The sequence below is a fragment of the Anopheles merus genome, chromosome 3R (assembly GCF_017562075.2).
Source record: "Anopheles merus strain MAF chromosome 3R, AmerM5.1, whole genome shotgun sequence".
NCBI classification, from domain to species: domain Eukaryota; kingdom Metazoa; phylum Arthropoda; class Insecta; order Diptera; family Culicidae; genus Anopheles; species Anopheles merus.
In genome coordinates, this window is record NC_054084.1 from 27858728 (window position 1) to 27885639 (window position 26912).

General features: G+C 49.0%; 5 protein-coding genes across 26 annotated transcripts in view; 3 read left to right on the forward strand and 2 right to left on the reverse strand.

Annotated features, from left to right (window-relative positions):
- LOC121596631 (protein vestigial) overlaps positions 1 to 3463 on the reverse strand; it is a 48121-nt gene extending 44658 nt beyond the window's left edge. For 2 of the 5 annotated variants that reach the window (XM_041921734.1, XM_041921733.1), the window contains exon 1: positions 3267 to 3463. The gene's annotated coding sequence lies outside the window, so the exon portion shown is untranslated. Of the gene's footprint in view, positions 1 to 2638 lie in introns of all 5 variants that reach the window. The other 3 variants (XM_041921732.1, XM_041921731.1, XM_041921730.1) reach the window with 2 other exon arrangements.
- Positions 3464 to 6208: 2745 nt separating this feature from the next.
- LOC121596766 (transmembrane protein 242) lies at positions 6209 to 7176 on the forward strand. The gene is made up of 4 exons (XM_041921980.1): positions 6209 to 6308; positions 6376 to 6462; positions 6560 to 6798; positions 6870 to 7176. Exons 2-4 carry the CDS (start codon positions 6378 to 6380, stop codon positions 7041 to 7043), a joined length of 498 nt encoding a protein of 165 aa, XP_041777914.1. The 5' UTR covers positions 6209 to 6308; positions 6376 to 6377; the 3' UTR covers positions 7044 to 7176.
- A 218-nt stretch (positions 7177 to 7394) lies between these two features.
- Positions 7395 to 10549, reverse strand: LOC121596765 (inhibitor of nuclear factor kappa-B kinase subunit beta). The gene is made up of 6 exons (XM_041921979.1): positions 10120 to 10549; positions 9633 to 10030; positions 8478 to 9557; positions 8060 to 8412; positions 7535 to 7978; positions 7395 to 7468 (listed from the first exon to the last, which is right to left on the reverse strand). The coding sequence occupies exons 1-6, from the start codon at positions 10238 to 10240 to the stop codon at positions 7426 to 7428; spliced, it is 2439 nt and encodes an 812-aa protein (XP_041777913.1). The 5' UTR covers positions 10241 to 10549; the 3' UTR covers positions 7395 to 7425.
- Positions 10550 to 11124: 575 nt separating this feature from the next.
- LOC121595912 lies at positions 11125 to 23636 on the forward strand. 2 transcript variants are annotated; one of them, XM_041920304.1, is made up of 9 exons: positions 11125 to 12120; positions 12899 to 13062; positions 14902 to 15091; positions 15212 to 15315; positions 15459 to 15622; positions 17185 to 17327; positions 17853 to 18816; positions 18895 to 22306; positions 22384 to 23636. In XM_041920304.1, the coding sequence occupies exons 1-9, from the start codon at positions 12063 to 12065 to the stop codon at positions 22711 to 22713; spliced, it is 5529 nt and encodes a 1842-aa protein (XP_041776238.1). In that variant the 5' UTR covers positions 11125 to 12062; the 3' UTR covers positions 22714 to 23636. The 2 variants fall into 2 exon arrangements, with proteins under 2 accessions (XP_041776238.1, XP_041776239.1); XM_041920305.1 differs by lacking the exon at positions 11125 to 12120 and adding an exon at positions 12248 to 12714.
- A 1116-nt stretch (positions 23637 to 24752) lies between these two features.
- The window catches only part of LOC121597862 (phosphatidylinositol 4-phosphate 5-kinase type-1 gamma), a 46281-nt gene continuing 44121 nt past the window's right edge, over positions 24753 to 26912 (forward strand). For 10 of the 17 annotated variants that reach the window (XM_041924094.1, XM_041924095.1, XM_041924093.1 and 7 more), the window contains exon 1: positions 24753 to 24912. The gene's annotated coding sequence lies outside the window, so the exon portion shown is untranslated. Of the gene's footprint in view, positions 25102 to 25249; positions 25275 to 26912 lie in introns of those variants that run through there. The other 7 variants (XM_041924077.1, XM_041924076.1, XM_041924080.1 and 4 more) reach the window with 7 other exon arrangements.

The window sequence follows — 26912 nt, forward strand, 5'->3', positions numbered from 1 at the left end:
GGGCTTTGCTGTGCAACGTCATCCTTGGCGCGTGCTGTAAGCGGGGTTTTACTTTCAATCCTTAAGGCTTATCTATCAACCTTCACCCTGTTCTGGCATGCACGTATCATCATCGAGCCCAGCTAAGACGCAATAATTCATCCAAACCGCCACTGCGTTTAATGCGAGGTTTGCTGTTTGTTTGTTGGTGGGTGCATGTTCGCTCGCTGCTCTGTGTCGTTAGGTGCATACCCAACCGCCTCAAGAGTTGCCGATCTATGCACAGTTTGGTGTGGCCCACGGTAACGCTACACTGAACGCGTTATATTTCGCACATACCATCCCGCCACGGCCCACGGTTTAGCTGTAATGGATACCACTTCGGGGGATACCCTTGGGATGCTCGTTAGCGCGGGCCTGGCAGGCGAACCTGGCACGCAGCAAACGAGCCATTTTGGAATTTCAAATCCTGGCGGCCTGGTGGAATCGCCTAGTGAGTTGGTTTTGTCAAACAACAACAAAAAAAAACCCTTGAAGTTCACGAGGCGTATCGATCGATGCACTTTTTGGTTGCAATTTGGGGTAGTGGGACGTTACAGAAGGCCTTTTGGTGAAGTCTAAGTAGAGGATTCTAAGAACATCTACAGAACAAACTAACATTCTTGAAGATATTTAATTTGAATTTACCTAATTGTTCGCATCCGATCTTCGGAATACTTACTGACTTCCTTATTCTTCCTAGTTTGGAGCCTAAACTTAATGCAGCACAATATGATGAACGATCGATGCTCCATTGGGGAAGAAACATGTTATGCTGCAAACTCAGCGTAAAATGTGATTTGCGATCTTTTTACTGTACAGAACAATGGGGAGAGCCCTACGACAATCGTTGGGGAAGTGAACTCAAGACACACATGCTGCAGCTTGAGGCGTGTAATGTAACAATCATATGTTGAGATATAGCTTTCTTTGAACGTTATAGTATGTATCTCTGTGAACTGTCACCCGAGAACTTGTGTCATATTGAAAATATAAAACAAAAAAGAATTTGCTTTGAAGGCACATTCATCTTGTTGCATCAAGTTGCAGGTAGTCCCCGAGAGCCGCGGTATCTCTTGTACGCGAATTCGGAGATACTAAGTTTTCTAAATTTGACAATTCTTTGAGCAAATTGTACTAATTGTACATATCCATTGTCAAACGCAAAGTAGATTCCCTTTTGGTTAAATTGTAAACATCATTCAAATAGATACAAATCTGTCATGTTCAGTCGTAATTATATTAAATAATTGATGAAGTGCTCTTATACAAAAGATAGCTATACTTTGACTGAAAACTTCAAAATTTGACTTATGCCAAAAATCGAGATACACGGATTCGTCTCGGTCCGCTTTAATAGCGCATTTCAGGGACAACCTGTACATTTTACAGATACTTAACTGTGAAGAAGCGTTAAACTTAAAAAAAAACCTTGCTCAACATCATAAGCTTTAACTTCAATTCGCTAAATTCCATTTCAACTTCATTCAAATGTGTGCCGCATGTACTAGTTCAAACAACCAATGGCAGAACATTCGAGTTACCATTGGTAGTGTTGAAATGTGTTTTACGGGGTTTGAAGTATTTGCCTATAGTGGTGCTTATGCTGGAGAAACCCTGCAAATACATGTTGCTAGGCATCCTTAACATTTTTCTCGATGGTCTTTTAACTCTTTGTTGGATGAGTGATGCAAGCCAAGCATTGCACTATTAAGCCTCTTGAAAGGGTCTTTTCTCTTTATACCAACTATTCAAACTCTTTCAAAAATTGCCCCACTGCTAACCTCTACTAACCCACACAACCTCGACCATAGTAATGTTAATCTGTCGCTGTGCGTGCCCCGAGCCGCGCACGTACGTCAATGCACTGCTGCATCATGAAGCGAGTTCAACTAAATCATCCCGCATCAACCGAAATGTGCGGCCGAAATAATCTGGCACATACTTGCGCCGAGCATCGAATAACATCGAGTGTTTGAAATAACTAACTCCCACTCCCACCATCTCTTTCTTACTCAACCCCCCCCCCCCTCCCCCTTCATCGATGGGGTGCGGGATCGGGATCAGCGTGTCATCCTTAAAATTCACGCGCGGTTTTAAATTCGCCCAATTGCACTCATTGCACACCAACCCCCACTGATGATGGGTGGAGCGGGTACTTGAAAAAGGTATCCAACAACTAGTGGTGGTGGGTCTTCTCGTTCGGCACTAAAGAATCTAGACAATCCCGCGCAACAAAAGGAATGTCCTGGTGTGAGCGAATGGGGAGCACCATCAGCTTCCTCACCCTGCCAGTCACGCTCAAGTCAAAGGGCACATTGCGAATAATCGATCTCGTGAGGTGGGAGGAGGGGGGGGAGTGGGTGGGAGGCTAATGGGGAAGGGGTAGGAAAAGGGCGGGTGATGGGTTTGATCGACGTGTGCGAAACATCCTGATGGTTTGTTTTGAAAATGTCACCACGCACGGAATGAAAATGTCAAACGTCTCGCTCCGTCTCTATCTCTCTCTCTCTCTCTCTCTCTCTCTCTCTCTCTCTCTCTCTCTCTCTCTCTCTCTCTCTCTCTCTCTCTCTCTCTCTCTCTCTCTCTCTCTCTCTTTCCCTCGCTCATACGCACTTACTTCTCGTGAGGAAACGGTGAACAGTGGAAGATGGAGATGTTCGCTCAGCAGGACCTGCTGCTACCTCACGCGAAGCTGCCGCGTACTTCTTTCAATCACACGGCCTACTGATAATCCTTTTCGAGTGATTCCAGCACACTGACGCACTGTGGCGGGAATTTTGTCAAAATCACAACGAATTTTTTCCTCTTATTGGAATTTGTGCCACTAAGAGGCCACAGAAACACATACACACGCGCACACAGAACTCTTTTTGGTTAGACTTTTAGCTTCATCTTTCACCTTTCGGCGCACTCCTTTTTTGTGGTTCATTTGGCGTTTTGTTTTTTTTTTTTTCGAGAACACCCACTTCTACACACTTACAATCGCCCGCACACTTACTGCTGATCAACCATCGGTCGAATTCACTTCATCATTAGGAGCAACACTAAACGTCCAACCAATGGAAACAGACACCGCCAAACATTCAATCACTTCGCGCTTCTCTTACTATGGGGATTTTTTTTTGTTTTGCCGAAACGGATTCACACACTACACACTCGAATGTGGTTGAGGATGGCGATGTGCAAAACCCCAACACTAAAAACACAGAGGATGATGGCTGCTCTAACTCGACGGTGGCACCTACAGAAACGCGCCGTTGTCTCTGCGCTAACGCTAATCACACACGCACGCAGAGCTCTGGGCAAGACAGGAGCACACGACGCGAAACCGTCCGCATCGCACGTTGTTCAAACCGAAACAAACCCCTCGACGAGAGCAGTGTGTGGCACGCTCGCGCTTCGAAACGCTTCCCAACCCCGCCGATCACGTTCCGTACGTGTGTGTGTGTGTGTATTTTAAAACCGGTTTGTGCTCTCCCTTTGTGCTATGCCGTATGGGGTGCACCCGCACCTCCATTTTGAAGGACGTCGACAACACCGCCACCGTCCAATCGCACACGCCGAATGGTTTACAAAGGGGCGGACCTACTCCAATCATCCTATCGACACGCCCCCTTTTCGAGCGGTAGCGCTTCGTCCTTTCCCGCTCTCTCACGGTCGCGTTGGAAAATTGTTTGCCTTTTTCGCTATCTCTCTCGTTTTTTTTCTCTCACTCGCTCTCTGTTTCGCATTAGCATCGTTGCACAAAAAGTGCAATTGTGTTGTTTGTGCTTCGCATTCGCACAAACAATGAATGCGCGCGCTTGTATGTGTATGTGTGCGCATGACCGGAACACGCCATTCAATATTCAGCGATACTAGGCGATACTGCCTCGAGGTATGTCTGTGTGTGTGTGTTTTTACTGATAGTATCACTCGTATACAAACACAATCACACCGCAGGAAGATTGTTAGTAGAGTGTTGGTGTACATGTTTCCCCTCCCTTCAGGTACACCCCTCGGTTTTGGTGCGTTTGTGCACAACACATTGCACAAATCAAGCGGGCTTCGGGGGTTGATTTTTTGATTAAGTTATGATACAGTCGTTATACTACACAATCCAGTCCTGGCTGGAGGAGGAGATGGATCCTAGAAGGCTTTGCAAAATGTATAGAGAGTCAAAAGAATGCACGCCTTTGCTTAGGACGATGGCTAGGAAATTCAGCATCTATCAGCAAGCGGCCGTTTGTCCGAATGTGCGTGGATGGTTTTTTGTACATTTTTTTTATTTTCCTCCAATGCTTCAATAACTTCATCCCCGTACTGCTCACTGCGGAGTCGTAGTGTATTTCCCTGCCGAACCAAACATGGTCCAAACAAATCGATAACTTGCAAAGGGAGGCACGAATGTACTTGGAGTATGCTGTGCTGGTTGATAGGGAATCTTCGCTTGAGCTTACACGTTCGACCGTTTGTGTCTGGAGAAGAGGGTACAACCCTCGAAAATAAAAACCGGATTGCAGTTTACCCAGTGATTCCACTCTCCTGGCCGCAAGCGGTACAAGAAACAAAATGAAGTATGAATGATTTTTGCAATGGCATTCTTTCGTGCGCTGGGGTTGGTTGCCCATGGCCCTTGTGTAGCTCCGAATTTCAAACTTTGTAGGATGTTTAAAAGCCCGGATGGGATAGAATGAATGCAATCCATTTTTTTTTATTTAGTTCATCAAATTATGAAAATCTCCTACTTCTTCGCCTCCTTCACGATGATGTGTTATTTATCATCCCCATCAATCGACTGACAAGCACCCCGGGTCGACAATAAATTAAATGAAGTCTACCTACTGGTAGTACTCATCCCCTCCACTGGACGGCACCCCAGACTGCTGGCTCTCCCGCTGCTGCGCGATACTTAACAAGCACATTATTACACTCATTTACATAAAACAATAAAGTGACATTCACATAATGACTCTCTGCCATGGCGGCTGAGAGCTGACGCTCATGACCTGACGCTTGGGGCAGAGGGCAACGATGGCGATGGCGACTCATTCGTCATCATTTCGAATGGCTCCAACACTTCGTCCTAGGTATGTCATCATTTCGTCAATATAACGCTCCCCTCTCCATAGCTCCCATGGCTTTTGGAGTTTAGTTTAGTTGTCCACTTGGGTTGGGGGAAATTATGATCCTGGGAGCAGCTAGAACCAACGCGTTTCTCTTCCTGCTCCCGAAACACTTTCGCGCTGGAATGAAATTAAATGCAAATTGAGCGATTGTTGGAGGAAAATCGGGGCAGAAAGAGGTTACAGTGAGGGTGCAATGGGTGACAAAGGCTCCGTTCTCGTAGGACTTTATTCGTGTGGCTGTGTGTGGGTATGTGCAAACTGTGTCGCCATTCCGGGATATGGTGGGTAGACTGATATGAAGTATATTATCTCTAATCAGTTAATAAGGTTGGCAATTTTTCAGTGCAACTGGGTTGCTCGAAATTAATTTATTGCCTGCTATTTGTTCATTAAGTAATGGATGTGGTATATTTGACCTATTCAATTTTGTTTTATTAATTAGATGTTGTAGGTCCTTGTGTTAGAAGTCAGATGAATGAGATATACCGGAGTAGAAAAGGCCTAACATAACGAAATAAAATAATAAATTGGTACAGCATAGCCATTATTTGCACCGATTTTAGTACCAAACGAAGATGGCAAAACGAATGCCAATGTTTGCATCCATGGAACGACCCAGTTGGGCAATGGTAAAGATAAAGAACAGCAATTTAAGCATTCAAGTGAGTTAATGCAATAATCTGATCCCCTTAACATGGACATACATCTAAATATGACATATATTTAATGTTGATGTAGGGGAAAAATAACACAAACTAGAATTGAACGACCAGGATGGTGTAATGTTGTACCAATCCATCCGTTCTACCAGTCACAATGTTACCCACAACCAGATTAGACCATTTCCTAAGTCGTCTTCCTTTTCTTGAAAGTCGATATAAGGGCACTTTTTAAAAGATGTGCAGCATACCTCAGTTTATAGTTTCACTAATTAGTTAAAAAGAACTCTACTTTGTTGTAAAACTAAGTATTTTAAATAAAAATTCCTGGTATCGACATAAAACTGCAATAAAAGTCGACATCCATTCCTGTTTGAAGTCAAATAACGGTCCCATACAATTCAATTTGCTTTTGACACGTGTAATCGCGGCATGCGAATTGTCAAAACACGGTGCATGCACATTTCGCTGTTTTGTTTACATCATTATTTCGTGTAATCGGCTCAAAAATTAAATAACAGTAAGTATGATAAATTTTTAGACGAAAGTACAAACCCTTCATCACTTAATTCTAAATTATTTTCCAGCTATGGCGTCTACAGTGGCCGAACCTGGTCGGATAGTTCCCTCGGCGGAAGAACAAGCAGAAGAGCGACGGAAATTTCGATACCGAGGTAACCACGGTGGAAATAAAATCTACCAATGCACAAATCAAAGTAACCAGTGCTGTAAACTACTCTTCACCTTTTTTTTCTGAATTAACAAAATCAGCCGGTGCATTCCTAGCAGCGGTCGGTGCAACGGCAGCAGTAGCGGGATTCAGCAAAGCAATCATGTCGGCGAAAAAATCTGACCCAAAGTACTTCGACAAAGGGCTGCACGGTAGCTTAGCGCTGCACGAGGCCGGCACCAGCCTGGCGCTGCGAGCCCTCGGCTGGGGCACACTGTACGCCATCCTTGGCACCGGTACGATTTGCTTCGGAATATGGAAGCTGAGCGGTGCAAAGAATGTAAGTAAAGCGGGTGCAGGGAAAACCCCCTGTTGGTCCGGTAGTGTAATTCGATTTATGTTTTCTTCTAGATGGAAGAGTTCCGGCAAGCGGTTGGCAGTGCTTTCCCTCGCGTCCCACGGAACGATCCACCGACCAGTCGGACCGAGTTCGAAGGATTGACCGATCTCATGCAGTACCTGTCAACGTGGGGCAAGGAGGAGAAAGCCGTTACTTCCCTAGCGACCACACAGCCTAGTCAGTAAGCCGGTCTTAGCAGGCAAGCAAGCGGGAAATCAGCGGCACACTGTTAATTTGAAGCCAACAATGTAAATATAGACGCTTCTGGTAGTCAAATAATAATGAGAATATATTTATTTTGTGCGATATGATGATCCATGAAATAGTCAGTAAACAAAATCATTTCCTGGTAACAATCCGTAACAACAGTTCGCTTCCTATGGCCGGCAGCATATGGCCACATGTTTCTAGCACCAATTTTTTCGCTTCCTCCCTCAGGCACACATCCCAATGGGAAATAGGGAGGAAAGAATTCACAATTTTCTCTCAAAAACTCCCCAAAAATCAACACTTTATAACAATAATAATCTTCTTTAGTTCCGCGTTTTTTTTTTTTTGGTCGCACGCTCACTTCAAAATCAAAAGACTGTCCGATAACAGATCGTTTGTCCTGCGAATGGGAAAATAAATCAGAATTTTGTGCTATTAAAGTGGAAAACAACACGAAACAACTTACGTCATAATTAACGTTTCGTTGGCGGCTATTAGCTCATCCACGTTCGGACCACCCTCTTCACGATGGTGGCCCTCAATACTTCCGTTCGTAACGGTAGACGGAAGTGGCGTCATTGGGCCACCGAGCAGAAACTTTGGCGTGCCATTGCTGCTGGTGATGCTGCAGCTACCGATGCTACGATTCTTGGCGGACGCAAACACGGGCACCATATCGTCAATATCGGCAATGCAGGGACCGTGTGGTGTTCCCCCGCCGTTCGACAGTGTTCCGTTTGTGGTCACGGCCTGACCATTCCCATCAACGCTCGACAGCATCTTCCACACCTCGTCCTGATGCTCCAGCGTCAGACGGGCCAGTTCGCGCTTGTACTTCTCCGTCAGCTCGACCACCTTTTCCAGCACCTTCTCAATCTCCTGCATCTCATGTCGCACATCGAGCAGTTGTCTGTTCCAAGGGAAGGGAATAATATTGTATCTTTGTCTAAAAAAAAAACAAAGACCTTCCATTGCTTCTTACAAGACTTACCGTTGCAGTTCGAGAAAGCCGGCATCGCGCAACAGCACATCGCGCCGCTTGAGACACTCGTACACCGCCTGCGACATGTCCATGTGAGATTTTTCGTTGGTAATTTTCTCCAATATCCGTGCCCGCGTCTGCTCGTACCGGCCCTCGACGGTTTTCAGCCCGAAGTAGTCCTGCTGCTCGTACTGCTGCAGCAGCGCGTGGCGCAACGCGTCCCGACTGCGCTTCAGCACCGACTCGTACCGCTTGCTGATCTTGTCCGCCATTTCCGCCAGCTTGCGCACGTTCGTCTCCACGCGGGAGCACTTTTCCTCCCACTGATGGGAGGCGGTTTCGAACGAAGCGGACGGTATACGCTGGAAAATGATAAAAATAGAAGAAAATTAATCAATTGAGCTTGTTTCAGTGGTCTTATACGCACCTTCCCAGCATTCAGTGCGTCCCGGGTATGGGAAACGGTAAGCTTGTGGTACTCCACACCCCCCACAATGCCGTACACCACTTTGTTCATGCGGCCAATCTCCTCCTTCCGCCGGGCAATGGCATCATTCAGCGTCAGCCCATAGTTCCGCACACCGTCCAGCAGCAGCACGTACAGCCGCTGCTCGTTCGCGATAAAGTAGTACGCGTTGGCAATGAACTGCCGCAGCATGTGCGGTTTCAGCTTGACTTTGATGTTCTGAAACACATCCGTAATACTTTTCGGTATGCGCGGTTTCAGATCCCGCTGGACGATGCTTTCCCGGCTGGCCCGGTGCGCCACGTACACCATCGGTTTGCCCGACTGCAGCTCGGGCAGGTACAGATCGTACGGGCGGGTATCGGACCCGACGCGCGGTTGCTTCTGCTCCAGCGGAAGTATAAACTCGATCTCGTCCACCGGTATGCCCGTGAGCTGGTACACGTGCTCACGTACCGCTGCCATGCTTGTGTCCGGCGTCACCTCCAGATCGATCCAACGGCAATCGTGCAAGCTGAACAGCACCAAAATACGCTTCTCCAGTATTTGATCAAGCAGGGAGAATATCTTCAACACCGTCGAACCACCCGGTCTGCTGTCCTCGGCAAACGTTACACTCTTTGGCGGTGTGCCATCGCCCACCGTTGCACTGTACGGGACGTAGCCGCGCTGCTTCGGATTCCACTCCAGCGCCAACATCAGCCAACGTTCCAGCTGCTTGCGCAAGCAGGTGGAAATGTGGTTTTCCGCAAATATCTCCGTATGGTAGGTGTAGTTTTCCCGATTGTCCTCCGTGATCGCAATGTCGGCCGATTTCTTCTGCTGCACGTGCATCATCCAGCGCGTGATCGGTGCGTGCGGTATGAAGGGCCGCACGCCCGTCACTATCTCGAACCCGATCACGCCCATCGACCAGTAGTCGACAGAGCAGTTGTACCGATCACAGTAGATGAGATCCGGCGCAATGTACTCCACCGTGCCGACCAGGCTTGCGTTGAGACTCTGCTTGTCCAGTGCTTTGGCGTAGCCGAGATCTGTTAGCTAGACAATATAGAGATACAAAAACACCATTATTTTCCGCAAGCCTTAAAATTGCCACATTCCGAACACACACACCTTATAGATAAACCGATCCCCGTGCTGCTTCAGCACCAAATTTTCCGGCTTTATATCCCGGTGCGTTATTTTTAGACTGTGCAGGTACGCAATGGCACTACGCAGCGAGCGCAACACGTCCCGCACGTCCTGCTCGCGCAAGCCGGAACAGTTTTCCACCCGATTAAGTACGCGCCGCAGATCACCACCCTCACAGTACTCCATGCACAGCACCGGAAGCCCATTAGCGGAGCTGCGCAGCAGCTCCTCGATGAACGCCCGCGGCTGCACGTCCACCGTGCGCACGATGTGATCGTTCTGAACCGTTTCCGTCATCAGCTTTACCTCGTTGCGCCAGCGCTCGCAGTGCTTATCGGTTATTTCGCTCCTGTCCTGCAGAATGTGAAACTTCTTTATCGCTGCGAGAGAGAAAAACATAAGACAAAGAGGAAACAAAGTTCAGCGTTAATTAGTGCTTGCAAGGAAAGGGTAGTCTGTGATGACTTACCCACGGCCTGCTGCGTCTGTTTGTTCCTCCAGAGTGTGACCACACCGAACCCGCCATTGCCGAGCCGCTTCTCCCGGCACCACTCCCCGATCTGCGGTGGATCTTCGAAGGGTTTTATCATTTTACTGGCAAATTATCCAGCCGACAGGTAGCACCAGACACCCGGACGTTCCCGGCTGAAACATACACGCACACTGCTCGCTGTGTTCTAATTTGCCGGAGGAATGCAGCCGCATTAGCTATATTTAACCTATTCACCGTACATCCCCCTTTTTACTGTCTACGGGTCAGACGAGCGATCTTGCGTTCGCGTTGCTGCGGCACACGAGTTTGCAGTGATTGTGAGCGGAAATGGTACACACTACCCTCAAGCAAAGCTTTTTATTGCGTTCTATAAATAAAGCGAATGGTATTTTCCCCCCTGTTTTCCGTACGTACAAAAAATGTCAACAAAACAACGATAGCGTCTTTGACAGCTGGTGCTGATCTTGTGAGGTGGTTAGACGAAACAGCATGTTGACAGTTGGAAAAGGGCAAGTGCAATAATGGCGTTTTTAATTGAAATTTCTACTGTAATGCGCTAATTTTAACATTATATGAGCTCTTTCATTATTTATCTTCTTGGTTCATATAATTTGGCACGCTTTTGATAAAAAATGACATCTTTTTCGGCAGCTCTTTTTGACGGACAAAATGCCATGTTTATAGTGCATTGTTGACAGCTTGACGTCTAAATGCTGCCCAATCCACCTAGCGGTATCATTCGATTTGTATTTATTAGTTTATTTGTTAAAAAAATATATTAAAATTAATTGCATGCATTCAAACTAAGTGAATTTTACAGTTTCTTATCATTACCATAATACAAAATATGATTTTTCTAACTCCTCTACAGAATTAGCACTTTATTTTCAAACTAACGGGAAGGAATGCCAAATTTTCAAACAAATTACGACACTTTTCCTCTCCCGGCAAAACAGTGATGGAATGTGTCGACCCCCTGTGTGCTGTGTGTGTATGATGGCATCCGCGAGCGAAAGGGAAGCGCAACACAAGAACACCAAGCATCGCCGAGTGAAGAAAGAATCCGTACGCTGGCCCGGAAAGTGCCACAGCGGAACGCCTGGGCCCGTTGCTAGCACCACAGATTTGGCCACCGCTGTCGGGAATACAGTGTTCGTAGTGAAAAGGTGGTGCAAACGTTCCTCCCGCCGTGGTTTTTGCGAAAAGCAAGTGCTAGTGCGGACTGTTGTGTGGATGAAGTGAATAATCTGTACACTCACGGGCAACATCATTTCCTTTGCATCAAACGATAGAGTGTAGCCCCAGCAGCAGGGCAAGAAGCAAAAGATGTAGAAAAAAAGCAACAGCAGCAACAACAACACACGGGCAATAGTTGTTGTGTCGATTCGTCACACTTGTCCCCGAAGGCAGGGTAAAAGATTCGTGTATTTAAGAGCTTTCGGTGAAACACGGTGTGCGTTTTGTTGGGTAGGAAGGGTAGGGGTGTATGTTCATTAGCATCAAGCACCCGTTTTATTGGGAGAATTTAATGCTGAGCGGGTGTTGTGGTGTGCATTTGGCAGTGGTGGTGTGGTGGTGATGATGCTGGAAGCTGTGGTGTGCTGTGGTGTGCTTTGATATGCCAGTTTGGTGACTAATCGAATGTTCGATTAGCAGGAGGTGGGGCCGATAAACCGAAGAGAGTGAAGCAGGCAACAACAACAACAAAAACGCTCAAATCCCCTCCGCTCGTGGCATACTTTGGTCGCGTCGCAATATTACACACCAGAATCATCGGAATCGAGGCATCATAAGATAAGATTTCATTGCCCCTCCCCTCCAAAGCGGTGGGATAACATTACTCCAACATCCTTCTCCCGTCTCTGTTCGTCTTCAATCATCCTCGGAAGCTCGCAGACAGAGGCCGCCGTCGTGACACGATGGCTTACATAAACGTCGCCGAATGGAGCACCGACATGGTGACGGACTGGTTGAAAGGTAAGCCAAGCGAAAATGAAAAAAAGGTAGAACGGGAAAAAACCGTCGAGATTAGCAGTTGGCAAAAAAGAAACATGCAAAGGTGCCACTGACACCCTCTCCCTTCCTGGCTGGCTGGTGGTGGTCGCGTTCGATCATCAGGTTGGCTGTGCTTCTGGAACAACAGGAACAGGAGGGGGAAGGGGCACGATCGGAAGTAACGCAACCTGAGCGTTTGCATACTTTTGCACGCGAAGGCACAACACATTCCTTCCTCATACCACCGTCTGCCCTGTGTCATCAGTTTTCAGCTCGCAAAATAATAAGGTCAGCAGCAGGGGTTCTGCCCTCCGCGATTAAGGTGGGTGCAGTTTTGCGCTTGAAATGCCATCATCCTTCGACCATTGGCCACACGCGGGATGATAAGGGAATTGGCACCGGTGGTTGCTTCATCCCGCGCACACGAAATCCTCCAGTGACCTTTCAGCTCTACAGGGTGTGTCCCCGAGAGCAGTAGCAACAGCAGCAGCAGCAGCAGCAGCACCAAGGAACCAGGACGGAACGGAAGCAGCGCTCTAATTAGTGGAGCAACAACTGTCAACAGACCGCACTAACGTGAACGCATCGTCTCAATTAATGATTTATGCAACTTTCAAATGCTCTAAAACAGTCCACCATCTTCCACCATCCACCCTAGGACGTTTAATTGCAATTATAATACATGATGATGATTTTAATGGGTCATTTCTGTTTTTTTTTTGTCTCTTCCTTCAAAAACCACACACACACACACATGTAGGCCTGCACGACTCGATGTACCATTACGTGAAATCGTTCACCAACAATGGGGTCGGCGGAAAGCAGCTGCTGAATATACGGCCGTACGAGCTCGAGCAGCTCGGCATGCACGTGATCGGCCACCAGGAAATCGTGCTGGAAGCGGTGGAGAATCTTAAAAACTTTGTAAGTGTACCGGCCTGTGCCAACCAGCCAACTAGCTATGGGACATGTTTTACAGGCATTGATAAGAGCAGGGAGTTCAATTTATGCTTCCTTTTATGGTGATAAATGGTCTGCTAAATTAAAGCTCAAACTCTTCTTACACAATTAGTGATTTGTGTGTTTGAACCACATGTCTGGTATTTGTTTACTTTTAACGCATTTTCTTTGCATTTGCACCCGTTTTGTTTTGCTTTCCGTAATTGATATTAGCACAGCTTTCCACTCCCTACGTTTTATTATGATTGTTCTACCTGTGCCAACCGATAAATTATGAGCCGGAAAATAAAACACAAAAGTGTTGGTGCTGCCAGTAGCAGTTCCCCTTGTACGCTTGTAGCGCCATGTTCCGATCCGAAAAGTTTTTACAAAAATACGCCGCTTTTTTCAAAAGAAAACATCGCATTTTCATGTTTGCCACAGTTGTAACGCAACATCCTGTGTAAGGGTTGTTTTTGTACAAGTTGTTTTTAAAAACAACTTAAATTTATTACCTGAAGCCATCGGCTCGTTTCGAAGTGTTAAATTACACCGGTTTTAATTACTTTTTACCCTGGCGATAGTAAACAATGCCGGTAATTGTTTAATTGTGAAACGTTTTTTAAACTGGCATGTTTAAAGTAATTCGCTTGCTTTTAAGTTCCTTTAAACACATAGGGTATGGAAAATAGAAATGAAAAAAAATCCTTTTAAACAATTCTAAAGATTGATGTTCCGGTGTTCTACTTGGCCAGGTGTACCGTCTTGTTGGGGTTGACTTTATCATGCAAACCACCGTCCAACAAAAATTCAATTAGTACACAATTAAACCGTTATTAACTACCCCTTAACTACGGACTCTCCAAAACCAATGACCCTTAGACTCGGACATCACTTAATCTCACACACCAACCTTCACTTCCATAGGGCACCAACGCCACACACGGTCCCGCGAAAACCTTGGCTCTCGTCTTTCCCCTCGTTGGGAAAGCACACATACACACAGCCAACCATTTCGCGCCCCTCCGCTTTGCGCACATTTGTTGTGCCACTTCAAACGGCCGCGCACGCTGCATTGTTGGGCACGCTGTTTGCGCTTGCATCCGCTGCATCGTGTTGCATCATGTTTTATCTTGTTGAGTCTCTTTTGCTGAGCCACTTGCCACTTGGAGTGGTACGAGCAGCCATTCTTTCTTTTTCCCTTTTTTTTTGTTGCTTCCAGCATTAGTCAGCAACAAGTTTTGCCATGCTGTGCGTATGTGTGCGTCTGCCTGACGATGGAACCGAGGGGACCTTTTTCCCCTCAAGGGCTGACAAAACATGTGCTGCACCGGCACCGAACCTTAGAACCGACCGCACACACGGTGGCCGCTGTACGCTTGTTCATTCTCGCTGTGCGGCCCCGTTTCATTGCGCAACGCGTTTTGGAGCAGATAAAAACCGCAGAGAAACATTCTTATGTACACAGCAACGGCAGCGAAGGCAGCAAGAAACGCCATGCCTCTTGTCCCTTCTTCCGCGTTCGTGCTCGTCGTGCCGTTTGGTGTGTGTTTGTGTAATGTGTGCCTTGTTTGCGTTCGAACCGTGTGTCTTGCGCCATGCGATTTAGGCAACCGGATTGCTTATCGGGATTGCCCGGAAGTGGAGCTCACTTGTCCCCGATGACATGGCAAACAAATAAATCGCTGATCGGATCATTACTGGTGCTCCCACAGTGCTGCCCCCCTTACAATTCTGGTGACAAATCACGCAAAGAGAGTAAACAAACAAACTATGTACTTCTAATGCGTTCTTTCCTATCTTTCTCTCTCTCTCCACACGCAGAACTACAACCTGGATAAGGAGAACCTACAGTTCCTGGCGCTACACGTTGCAACGGCGGCCCATTCGCTGGGGAAGCAGCTGGAATTTTCCGACCAGGAAAAGCTGGAGACAGCGGTACTGAAAGATATTACGCGCACGATCACGCACCTGAAAGCGCTAATCGAATGGCTCGATCGGGCACCGTTTAGAGGTAATTATTTGCAGACGGAGCAACCAGCATCTCGGACCATTTCCCGCTGGGTGATCGCGAAATGTTTACATTGGCTAACACTACTTTTTTTGTTTGTTTGTTTGTTTGCGCACCCGACAGGTCAGAAGAAATTCGACGAATTACGTAAACAGTGCATGCGGTTCGGGCTGGAGGTGGCTACCGTAGCGATGCGTGATCGGTTCTCCCTAATGCCAGTGCAAGCGGTAAGCCGGCGGACAAGGGGGAAACATCATCATCAGAGCGCAATCGATACAATGCGCATTGCACAACACGCTAATTGGATGTAAACGTCACTCTCTCTCTCTCTCTCTCTCTCTCTTTCTCTCTGTCTTCCCCTGATTTGCAGATTCGTCAAAACGCCAAAAAGCTAGAAAGCATCGGAGAGTACATCATTAAAGATATTATGGATCCGATCATACTGCAGCCAGCCTCGCTGGATCTAGTGACGCTTAAGAAGCGCGAATCGGACCTAGGATTTCTGATCATGCGAAACTTCCACGGTGTGCACCGGTAAGTTTGCTTTATGGTTAACCGGGTTTTCCCACCTTTTTATATCGCACAAAAGAAGCCAAACTGCAGTGACGATCAGTGCTGTAAAATGTCACTGTCAATGTCATAAAACAATCTAACCGATACAAACTGTATGTCAGCGTCACGTACTCAATTGTGATAATCAGAGGTGATACTCAAAACGATTGGTGTGACCAATGCATGCTGCATGACATTTTTGCGACCATCGCTTGGTCACTATGTCATGACTTTTTTACTGTGATCAGTTTTGCAAAATGTTACTGACATAGTCATGACAATTTCCGACTGAAACGAAATCATGTCAGCGTCACGAGCTCTCTACTGTGATGATCAGAGGTGAGACTCAAACAATTGTTGCAACCATCACATACTTGGTGACGTTTTGTGCGACCAACTCTTGGTCAGCCACTTGGTCGTGACATGTTCAGTCGGTGATCATCATGATAGTCATGAGAGATATGCGGTGCTTGCGAATGATTCCAAGAAACAAAATGAGCATGGTTTCTCTCTCAGTTTGACCCGACAGACAATCAAAGAACACATAGCGAGCAAGCAAAACCATTAGTTTTTTTTTGGGACCACGCGCCAAGTATATTCCAAGAATGTAGTGATTATTCTTCTTCTTCTTCTTTGGCTCAACAACCGATTCCGGTCAAGGCCTGCCAACCCACTTGTGGGGTTGGCTTTCAGTGACTTATTGATTTCCCCCCATAGTAGGATAGTCAGTCCTACGTATGGCGGCACGGTCTATTTGGGGCTTGAACCCATGACGGGCATGTTGTTAAGTCGTACGAGTTGACGACTGTACCATGAGACCGGCCATGGTTGTAGTGATTATTGCCGACAGAAAATGCCATGACCAAATGAGTGACCAAGAGATGGGTGCGAAACAAAATATCACCAAGCATGTAATTGATTGGTTGTAATTGAGTACGTGAGCTGATTTGTGCTTCGTTTCAGTCATGAGTGTGTTGGTGACCGAAATAGTGGCAGTTGGTAGCACTGATTACAGTCAGAAAAAAAGATGATAATGATTGCGCCGCCATTATGCTCAGCTTGTCAGTCAGAGTTTCGCGTTTGACTCAAGCTGTCACATGTCGTGTTCGGCATGTCATGACGCACTTTCATTGAGTATCAGCAATGAGCATCAAGTTACCACAGATATGTTCATTGTTTTCTTTGGTGAACATTTCGTGATGCTCATGACATTTTGCAGCACTGATGGCGATAATGAGAAATTCATCCAAAACTTCCCTAGTGTGCTCAAGCCCCCCTGCGGGTTATTTGCCCCCTTTGATGAAGGTTATTTTGACATCAGTTGAAAACAATGAACACAGCAGCTAACAAACTACTGTGATTCTTTCTTTCTAATTATCGCCCTCAAAAAGAAACACAGAAGGTAAAAAACACATTCTTTGCTAATAACACTTTTGGCTTTCTTCTCTCCCTTTCCCTTCGTTCCATATCTTTTTTTTCTATGTCCTTTCAACAACACAACCGGCGACACACGGACGGCGGCAACGGCAACTCGGAACGAGCAGCATTACCGAAATAAAATTCAACTCACCCGCCCACAACTCCGGCAAGGTCGAGGAGGGCGATGAGATAGTGCAGATCAACTACCAGACCGTGGTCGGTTGGGAGTACAAAAAGGTCGTGCAGCAGCTTCAGGAATCACCGCCAGGTAATAACGAGAGAGGGAGAGCGAGGGATCCTAGGACTTTTTTTTGTGTGTGTGTTCTTTGCTGTTGGTTTTCCCCTGCCTTTCTACTCGAGCCGCTTTGCTGCTGTCCCTTTCTTTTGTCCGCTTTTCCGCTCTCATCCCGTTCAGCGTGGCTCGAGGTATTTATATTTATTATATCCTTGTCGGCCGTTGGGTCGGTCGATACAAACCACACGGGGGCGGCCACTACGGAGGCGTTCGATCATGCAGCAAACGATCGCACAAATGAGCGGCGGCAGGCAAAAGCAAAAGCAAAACCAGGCAGTAAGAGGATCGGAAAGAGGATTAAGCCACTCACAAGGGGATAATTATTGCATATTTTTCGTTGCTACAAACACTCTACACACAACGATTTTCCCTTTTTGCCGATGCCGTTGATGCGTGCGTGTGTGTGTTTTGTTGTTTTGTTTTACTACTGCCTTTATGCCTGTTTTTTGTGGTTTTTACAATAATCGTTTCCCATTTTTCTCCCGTTTTTTCCTACAGATGTCCTCTTGACGCTTAAAAAACGACCCAAGCACATGAAAATCTACGGCCAGATCTACATCAAACCGTACCGGCTGCCGAGCAAGAAACGGTCACTGCCGTACCGGTGGGGTGAAAGTTTACCCAGCCCGCGGGCTATGGACACGTTCGCGCTGCAGGACTTTACGCTGCCGCTCGAGCGCGTCCCGGAAAAGCACGTCCCGTCCGACAGCGAATCGGAGGGCAGCGACATCCTGACGGTGACGGACGCGAAGGAAGCGGAAAAGGAGATCCGCCTGTACCTGCCGAAACCGCGGGCGGTGCTGCAGCGGCGGCACACGCTGTCCAGCTTCAAAGATCTGGTCGGCGTGTCCTCCTGGCACGAGCCGCAGGGCGGCAAACCGTTGCCGTCGAGTGATCTGCAGAGCTTGCGCGATAAATCGGTATCGTTCGGATTTGGGCTGGAAATGGCACCCCGACCGACGACCACCTGTCTCGGGCTGGGCGGCGGTGGTGCCGATGGGACGGGAGCGAACCACGGAACGGTGCCGGCCAAGTGTAGCAGCTTCGGGGGGCTGCAAAGCTCCCTGCCGGACATTGTGCCGCAGGAGGCGGAAGCGGTGGCGCCACCGCCGAACGATCTTTCGATCGTGGGTGCTAGGCCGGGAAGTGGTGGTAGCATCGAGCATGGGGGAGACAGTGAGGCGTACAAGGCGGGCGTCTCAAAGGTGGTGCGGTTTGAGTCGAGCAGCAAGGCCGACCAGTGCCATGTGGATACGCAGTACACGTGCCAGGTGGACAGCACGGTGCTGGAAACGTTCGAGCCGATACCGTACGTCGACGAAGATCTGCCGGCGGCGGTCGTGCAGCCGCCACCGACGGTGACGGAGCGGGTGAAGCGGTTCGAATCGTTTGCATCCCGCACAACAACGACAGCGGCGGCGGCAGCAACGATCGTTTCCGTTAATGGTCAGCATGGTGCAAGGTAAGAAAGTTTGTGCAATTCAGCTATGATGATCAATCAAAATTCATGCTTGTTTCTTGTTGTTTTTCCACCTATTAGCGACAACTCTGGCACGTCTGGCAGTGCCCCGGGACAGACAGGATCAGGAACGGCATCGAAACCAATTCCCATGCAACGGCACCTCGCAAAAGAGCCGGAAGTCGCGGAAGCCATCAACACCGTCGTCGTTAACAGGGAAATGGTCAAGCGAGGACGGTTGGACAAAAGCTACAGCACGCCCGCCTACGACGACGAACATTCCGACGTTCCACCGGCGATCGAGCCACGCAAAGAGCATCTGCTGAAGGCACCGCCAGTGCCGCCGCCACGCCCAAAGCGTTCGCTCGACCCGGAAAAGCCCCCTGCAACACCGGCATCCCCTGCACAGCTTCCCGAACCGACCGCCGCCGGGTTCGTCTCCTCCCTCAGCAATGCGCTCGACAGCCGCGAAGACAGCCCGAACAAATCCAAGCTAGCGAACGTGATCGACCTTAAGCAAAACCGCACCCAGCCACCACTTCCCGCACCGGCAGTAACGCCACCAAAACCGGCCGAACGGACGGCAGTCCCGCCCGTACCTGCCGCGCGACCGGACGCGAAACCGGCCGCCATCACGCCTCCCTCGAGCGAGCCTCTGACATCATCGCCAACGTCGTCGGCTACCGTGCCGAGCATCGTACCGCCGACGGACACCAGCACGGAGCTGCTAACGCCCAATAAAACGAAGAGTCTGACGCTGAAGAAGAAAAACTCGCTCCTGTCGAAGCGGCGCAACGTGTCGCTGAAAACGCTGTGCGTCAGCGACATCCAGGGCCACCTGTACCGGCGCACCAAGGACCGGAGCGGGATGTCGTACTGGGCCAAGCACTACTTCGTGCTGATCGAGACGACACTGTACGGCTTTCGCAGCAAGCAGTCGCCGAAAGCAAACAGCATGATCTTTCTCTCTGGGTTTACGATTTCGCTCGCCAAGGAGGTCCATTCCCGGCCGCACGCCTTCAAGGTGTACCATCCGCACAAAACGTTCTACTTTGCGGCCGAAACGCAGGACGCACTGGTGCAGTGGATGGAGTACATTAAGCAGGCCACGCTGAAGGGCGCCAGTACGGTAGTAGCGGGCGGCAGTACCGGTGGGGGCAGCTCATCGGCCGACCATCATCATAACGCCCGGGAGCTTTATTCCGAAACGGACAGCTCGGACGACGAGATCGGGATTATGGACAGCACGCAGAGTCTGCTCTGCACCCCTTCGCCCCAGCTATCCGGTGCTGGTGGTGGCAGCGGATCGCACGGCGGCTCCGACACCACACCGACCGCTTCCTCGACCAAGCACGATCACCGGTACCACCTAAACTTTGGTTCGCTGAAAAAGCTAACCAAGCTCGGTTCGAGCGATGCAGGCCACCACGGGTCTTCTTCTGCTGGTTCCGCTGTTGCTGCTTCAGCTGCTGCTTCATCTACCGGCAGCGGCGGCGGCGGTACGACCAGCGAGGGAAGCAAATTCTTCAGCTTCTTCTCCTCCCACCGCAGCGTGGAGAAAAGCAACTCGAGCGAGGTGCCGGTCCCGACGTCCAAGTTCAAGAGCTACCGGAAGGTGCCGGGTTCCGCCGGCGGGCTCCAGATCGGGACGGCCTCCGTGCCGCCGGAAACCGTGTCCACCGTAGTGAACGGCGTAACTATCCGGCACTTCAAAGGCGGAAGCTTCACCGGTAGCACCGTGTCGCTGCTGACCGCGCTCGAGCCGGGCGAGCTGGAATCGGTGCTGGCAGGGTACGATCAAAGCTTGGAACCGCCCACGCCACCGCCCCTGCCGCCACCGCCCGTGCCGCCGGTAAAGTTTCGACTGCAGGGCCCGCCGACCATCATCGAGGCGGCCAAGCGGCTGAAGCGCACGCGCAAGCGCATCTCGCCGTACAACTACATCCACGCGTCCAACCCGAACCTAGTCGAGTTCGACTTCCAAACGTCCAAAGCGATGGACTTTTCCGTGCCAAAGATACACGCCGGCAGCACGTGGGACAATGGTGCACACACGCACGGCGGCAACCTGCAGTCGATGATCACGCTCAAAGATCTGATGCTGCAGAAGCAGGCGGAGGAGGCGCAGGACATGTACAACAAGCGCGTCTGCCTCGGCGTGGAAAAGCTGGACGATCGTAAGGCGCGGTTGGGTGGTGGTGGTGGGATGAGTGGAGCGGAACAGTTTGCGTCGGGTCCAGGTGGTCCAGCTGGGACTGGACCGCCACCGCAACCCGCCATCCCGGAGGAGGTGAACAAGATACAGCGCCGGCGGCTGCCGAACACGCCAGACTACGCGCAAAGCTTCAAGCTGGACGATGCGGACATACTGTACACGCGCAGCAAGGAGGGCCAGAAGCTGCGCGACTTTGGCTACGAGATGATCTCCGGCGACGATCCGTTCGATCAGCGAAACAAGCCGATCCGCTCGACCGTCGGTGGTTCGACCGGTGCGTCGGTGCTGTCGTCTTCGGTGGCGGCGGGAGCGAACGGGAGTGGCGGTGGCAATGGAAACAATGGAGCACATGCGAACGGAACGAGCACTGGTGGCGGTGGTGGTGGTGGTTCGATAAAAAAGAAAACTTTCAACTGGATGAATTCCGAGCGAAAGGGTTCGAATGCAGGCGACACGACGATTCACGATGGTGCCGCTGCCGGTGGTTCCCATCCGATCGGGTCCGCATCCAGCTCATCGTCACTATTTGCTGCACCGTCGGAGCATCATCGAACGGGGGGCGGTGGGTTGGTAGCCTCCCTCTCGCTACGGGACAGCTTCAAGCGCAGCAAAAACAAAGCCGTCATCGCGCGTTTTGACAACATTAAGGCTAGCAGCGAGAAGCTGTTCCAGTTCAAGCAGTCCAGCGGGACGGGCGGAAGCAGCAGCAGCAACAACAACAACGACAAGGAATCGCTCAAAACGAAGCAGCTCGACAAGCCAGCCGCACCGGGCAGTGCGGTGAACGTGAATCTGAAGCACCAAGCTGCGGCAGCCAGCATCAGCGTCGGTGCGCTGGGCGGGAAGAAGAACAGCAACGAGCTAAATGCAACGCTGGACAAACACATCGCGCTGCTGTTCCAGCAGCAGCAGCCGTCGGCGGCTCCAGGAGCGGCGGCCGGTAAAGTTGTTGCCGCTTCGCACAGTGCATTAATCAAAAAGTCCAACACGTGCAACAGCTCGTCGGATTTTAAGGAAAACTCGGCCAAACTGCAAAACATGCGCAAAAACTCGGCCCCCGAGCGTGGCGCAGCGGGTGGCGGAAGCGGTAGCAATGGGGGAACGTCGTACTTTACGAAGCTTAGCTTTGGGTCGACCAAAACGCCCAAGGAAAAGAAGCTGCTCGGTTCGCCCGGGCTGCATCGAGCGATCTTTGGGAAGAACCATCACCACCAGGGAAGCGACAGTCAGCCGACGGTGATCGATCACGAGGTGTTTTCACCGATATCCTACACTAAGGTAAGCTTCTGCCGCTTCGGAGCAATTGGAAACAATCAAACATGCTCTTTATTCATGGGTTTTATCCTATTTTTTAGGCACCAGTCGCTCTACCTACGGACACTGGTGGTTCATCGTCGTCGAGCACCGCCGCAACAACACCAACCGGTACGGGGCCACCGGCCGTCGCGACTCCCGGCTCCTCGGCCGCGGTGCTAATACCGAGCTTCGGGCCCAATTTCCCGCCCGTCCCGCGCAGCTCGCCAGACTACCCGAACATGGAGTATCCGCCCGTGTTTGAGCCGGAAATGTACTCGCTGAGCGATCCGAACGCGAGCCTGACGTTGCTAAAGCGTCGCCAAAATCATCACCACCACCATCAGCCTCATTCGCATCATCCCCATCATCAACATCATCATCAGAAATGACGACATGGAAAACGGCTCGCTACGGTACGGGAACATGAAACCGGATGAGCGCATATGTCCGGTTCTTGGTGCTGTTTTTAGGGCAGGTTGAAGAAAGGTTGTTGAGCGCGAAACGACTCTAAAAAGGAATGTGTAAGAGTTTAATTTTATTAAGATTGTAGTTGCGTAGAATAGTTTAAACAATTCTGCCATTTATGTTGGTTCGAAACCAAAACCACACAAAAAACGGTGCCGGTACGCCATTCAGATCAGCGCGGACGTCGTCTCTCCCCAGCACGGGTTGGGCAGTACGCGCGCGGTGGATGGTTCGCCCGTTGATTTACGATTTCCCCTGTAGCGCACAAACGCACACACACACAACAAGGCAAGGCCATTACGAAACGAACAAATATTTAAGCAAGATTGATATTGTACGATAACATGATAGAGCATAGCGGGCGGATGAAGGAAGTAAGGTATAGTTTTGTGTAAAGTCGATCGGAGCGAAAAGGGTGAACAGGAATACTACAAAAACAAACAATATTGTTCAAATGTGATTTTAGAACCTTATATGTGTAGGAATAATTTCGACGTTGATGCATAGCTTTTCTATGGTGTCTCTAGAGACAATCGCTCTTCCACCGCGTTACTCGCAGTGTCGTGTGCACTGGCCACACGTGCGCGTATGGTGCACACGCGGAAGTGGTTGTCCCTTATTTAAACAAAAACAACGCTAGTAGGGCACAACTGCACAAGCTCGTGCTCTACTAACTTATGAAGAAGCATCCATCGTTCTTATGGTTACAATTAGACTCAATTTTGTAGAAAAACAATATGAAAGCTGTGGATAGAAAGTGAGCGATGTAGTAACGTGTGTAGTAGTATTTAACATAAAGCTGTGTTTTTTTTTTTTTTTTTTTTTGAAGATTGGTTTTAGAAAGGAACAGAAAAAATAACACCAAAAGTTAAAATTATTTGCAAAATCGGCTCACACACACCCCCATACTGTTTGTTGGGGTGTATGGTTTACAAAAGAAGGCAATTACACAAGATGAAACAATTGTTCAATGTATCGTAAACACACGCACATTCCTATGCTGTTTGCAGATTGATGAGAGTATGCATATAACCTGTTAAAGTGTACCATTATACCACTAGTTCCTCCCTCACAGGCCAACATAGAATCGCTAGTATTGTTCATAGTAGTTGTGAATGTAGACAAAAACACGCTGCTACTTCATGTGCGCTTGTTTCTCGCAGTGCATTTGGTTAGCGCCGGGTTTTCTTGCACTAAACACTGGGGACACACATAATAAATAGTGCCTTACGATTAAGAATAGTACTAAGCGTATTATTATTCATTCTTTTCATCCGATTACCGTTCTGCGTTTGTCAAAATAATTCTTATTATGGTTCTTTTGATAAACATTTCATCAGTGCTTAATACCCGGCTAATGAGCGGCACGGGAGCAAAACTAATTAAAATTTGTTTCTAACTTCCGCAATGCTGCAGCTCTTTCAACGGCTGTTGAATTTGAATCAAAAGTCTGTTACGTTCAAACTTTGACCACCTGCAGCAACTTCCCTTTCCCAGTGTGAGATTTTTAAATAAAAAAAACATTTAAAGGTGTGTGTAGTTTATGACCCTTTTACTATTGAAACTCGATATCTGCAACGTTTTATCAGTTAATATATTACAATTACAAATATTTGATGCAATAGTGTTGAAATCATCCGAAATAATCACCCACAATTGTTCTACCACCTGTTCAGATTCGTACAGCTCATGATCGATGGTTAATCCAAACCTTCCGGCTGAAAATCTCACATTCCAAGTAACGATTTCAGCCGAATATGTAGACCACCCAAGCGATAGAATGAATAAACGTTTGCCGTTTTGTTTTGTACGGAAAATGAGTCAAAAACCCTAAAAAATAACATTAATTTCAGATCATTTCTGTTATACAAGTATCCCACCCGCCTTCTATAAACATCGCGGACAAGCTGTCAAAGCGACGGCGCACACACACCTTCGCCCTCCATACACTTTGTTCCAGCGTACGAGGGGAGAGCGAAGCAGAAGCAGCAGCAGAAAAAAACTCGCATAGCAAATTTCAATCCGCGCTGGGAAGGAGGAGACTTTTCTTTCGGGTCGGTCGGGTCTTAATTTTCACAATGTTCTCTCTGCACCGCCCAGCAGCAGCATAGTGTTGATAGCAGGTGTGTGCGTGTGTGTTCATATTGCGAACCGTGGTGGTTCTGTACCAGTGGTCCCTGCCGTGCGTGAATTATATTCCTCGGATCGAACTAGCGCGTTTGTGTGTATGTGTGTATGTGTGTATTTATTGTGGTTTTATCCCCGCGGAGTTGGGAAAAAGTCTGACACGACAGTCTCTCCTGTGCCGTGCGGTGAGACTGGGGGGGGGGGGGTGTTCTCGGAATTCGGTGCAGTTTCACTGTTCGTGACGGGGCTGGGTCATCGATCAGTTTCCGGCCATCCAGTGGCTGGCGCGTTGCGATCGAAGGTTTCGGATTCTGCGAGCGGCGGGGCCTGTGCGGTGCGTGTAACATTCCGCGTGTGTGTATGTGTGTCCGGGTTTGATAACCATAGAAAGCTTCCGCCCCGTTTTTTCTTTCGTTGGTCGATGGAGATGGAAAGAAATTGCCCATGTGTGTGTGTGCGTGTGTGTGCATGACAATCGGCACTGTGCAGTGTGCGTCCGCACAATGTCAAGCATAACACACATATCCATCCCGTCGTGCAGTGATTGTGGGAAAAAGAAACACCCTACCCCCGTATATCCACCCTTTTTGGGGGGGGGGTGGAAAGGCAAATGGGCAAATTGCTATCACAATTAGCCAAATTCGCCATCCGACTACACACAACCCCACCCGATTATTGCTCCGTTGCTTCGCCGTGTCTGTATGTTGCTGGCTGCTGCTGCTGTGGCGATCTCTCGCCGTCGTGATTCATTCCATCACTGTGTGCGTGTGTGTATAATGCGTGCCTTCAGTAGGACAGCATTGGAGGGTTAGAAGGGAGGGGACAGCATCAGCACCAGCAAGAGCGAATCGAGGCCAGCATAATTTGCAACCTGTGCCCGTCACTGTCACTGTCTGTCGTCACACGCTCTCTGGACTTCTGAATGGTAATCGGCACTGGACTCTGACGACTGCACGAGTCAGCGATGCTGCGCCCGCTCAAAGCGTACCTATAATGGAAAAAGGGGGAATTTCCCACAATTGAAAGGGAGGAAAAGCGCGTAAGGCGTGTCTCATAACGCCCCAAGAGCCGCACTGTCCGTCCAAGCACCAGTCCAAGCAGTTTTGCGACTGCACTTGTCTCTGTTGCCCACCCAACTGTGAGTGTGCATGTGTGTGTGTCTATGTTCCACACGTCGTCCTCTTGTCGCCGCGTTTCATGTAACGCGCACACAATCACACACACACACACATGCACAGACGCGCTTGCAAGCGGCAGGTGAAGGTGGAAAATATCGAGCGGAAACTTATTGATTTCCCTTACGAGAGTGTTTTTTTTACGCAAGGCGGTGGTGGTGGTTGGTCACTGTTCGTTCAGGGAGGGAGGGTGGAAAAGCAGAGGAAAACAGGGTTTATGTGTGTCTGTGTTTGTGTGCATGGTACACTCCCAACTAATTCGCATAAGAAACCAGCCAAGGTTTCGGAAAGGAAAATGTACAAAACGTAACAGCGTAACAGCAACAACAGCTAACGTTAGATGTGTTAGTTTTCGCTTTTCCGGCAATGTGAGTGTGTGTTGAAAGAAAGCCTTTGTGGGCCGGCCACTGATAAAAAAAAACTCCCCTCCCGGTGTACCGGTTGTTGTGTGGTCACGGCTTGTGCGAGGAAAAGCGCAGGAAACTACTGATGCGTGCAGGAAAATCGTCTCCAGTGCGGCGCGGTTGGTCGATGCAAAAACCCCACCCGCCCCACAACCGATCGAAGCAGGCTGAAAGTTACGCGAAGACTCAGTGTACATTCCTGCAGTGTACATTCCTTCGAACTTGAGGCCCTGTTGGGTGGGAAATCAATCCACCGATTTTCTCACCCTGAAACAGGAGCCGGAAAATGGGCAACACTCGACACCTGTCATCGGGCCCATCTGTAGGGGAATTTTCGATTTGTTCTAATGGATGGGAAGGAACAGGAAGGGAACTGAAGTGCCCTGTTGTTGTGGCAATGTTCGATGTTTTCCAAAA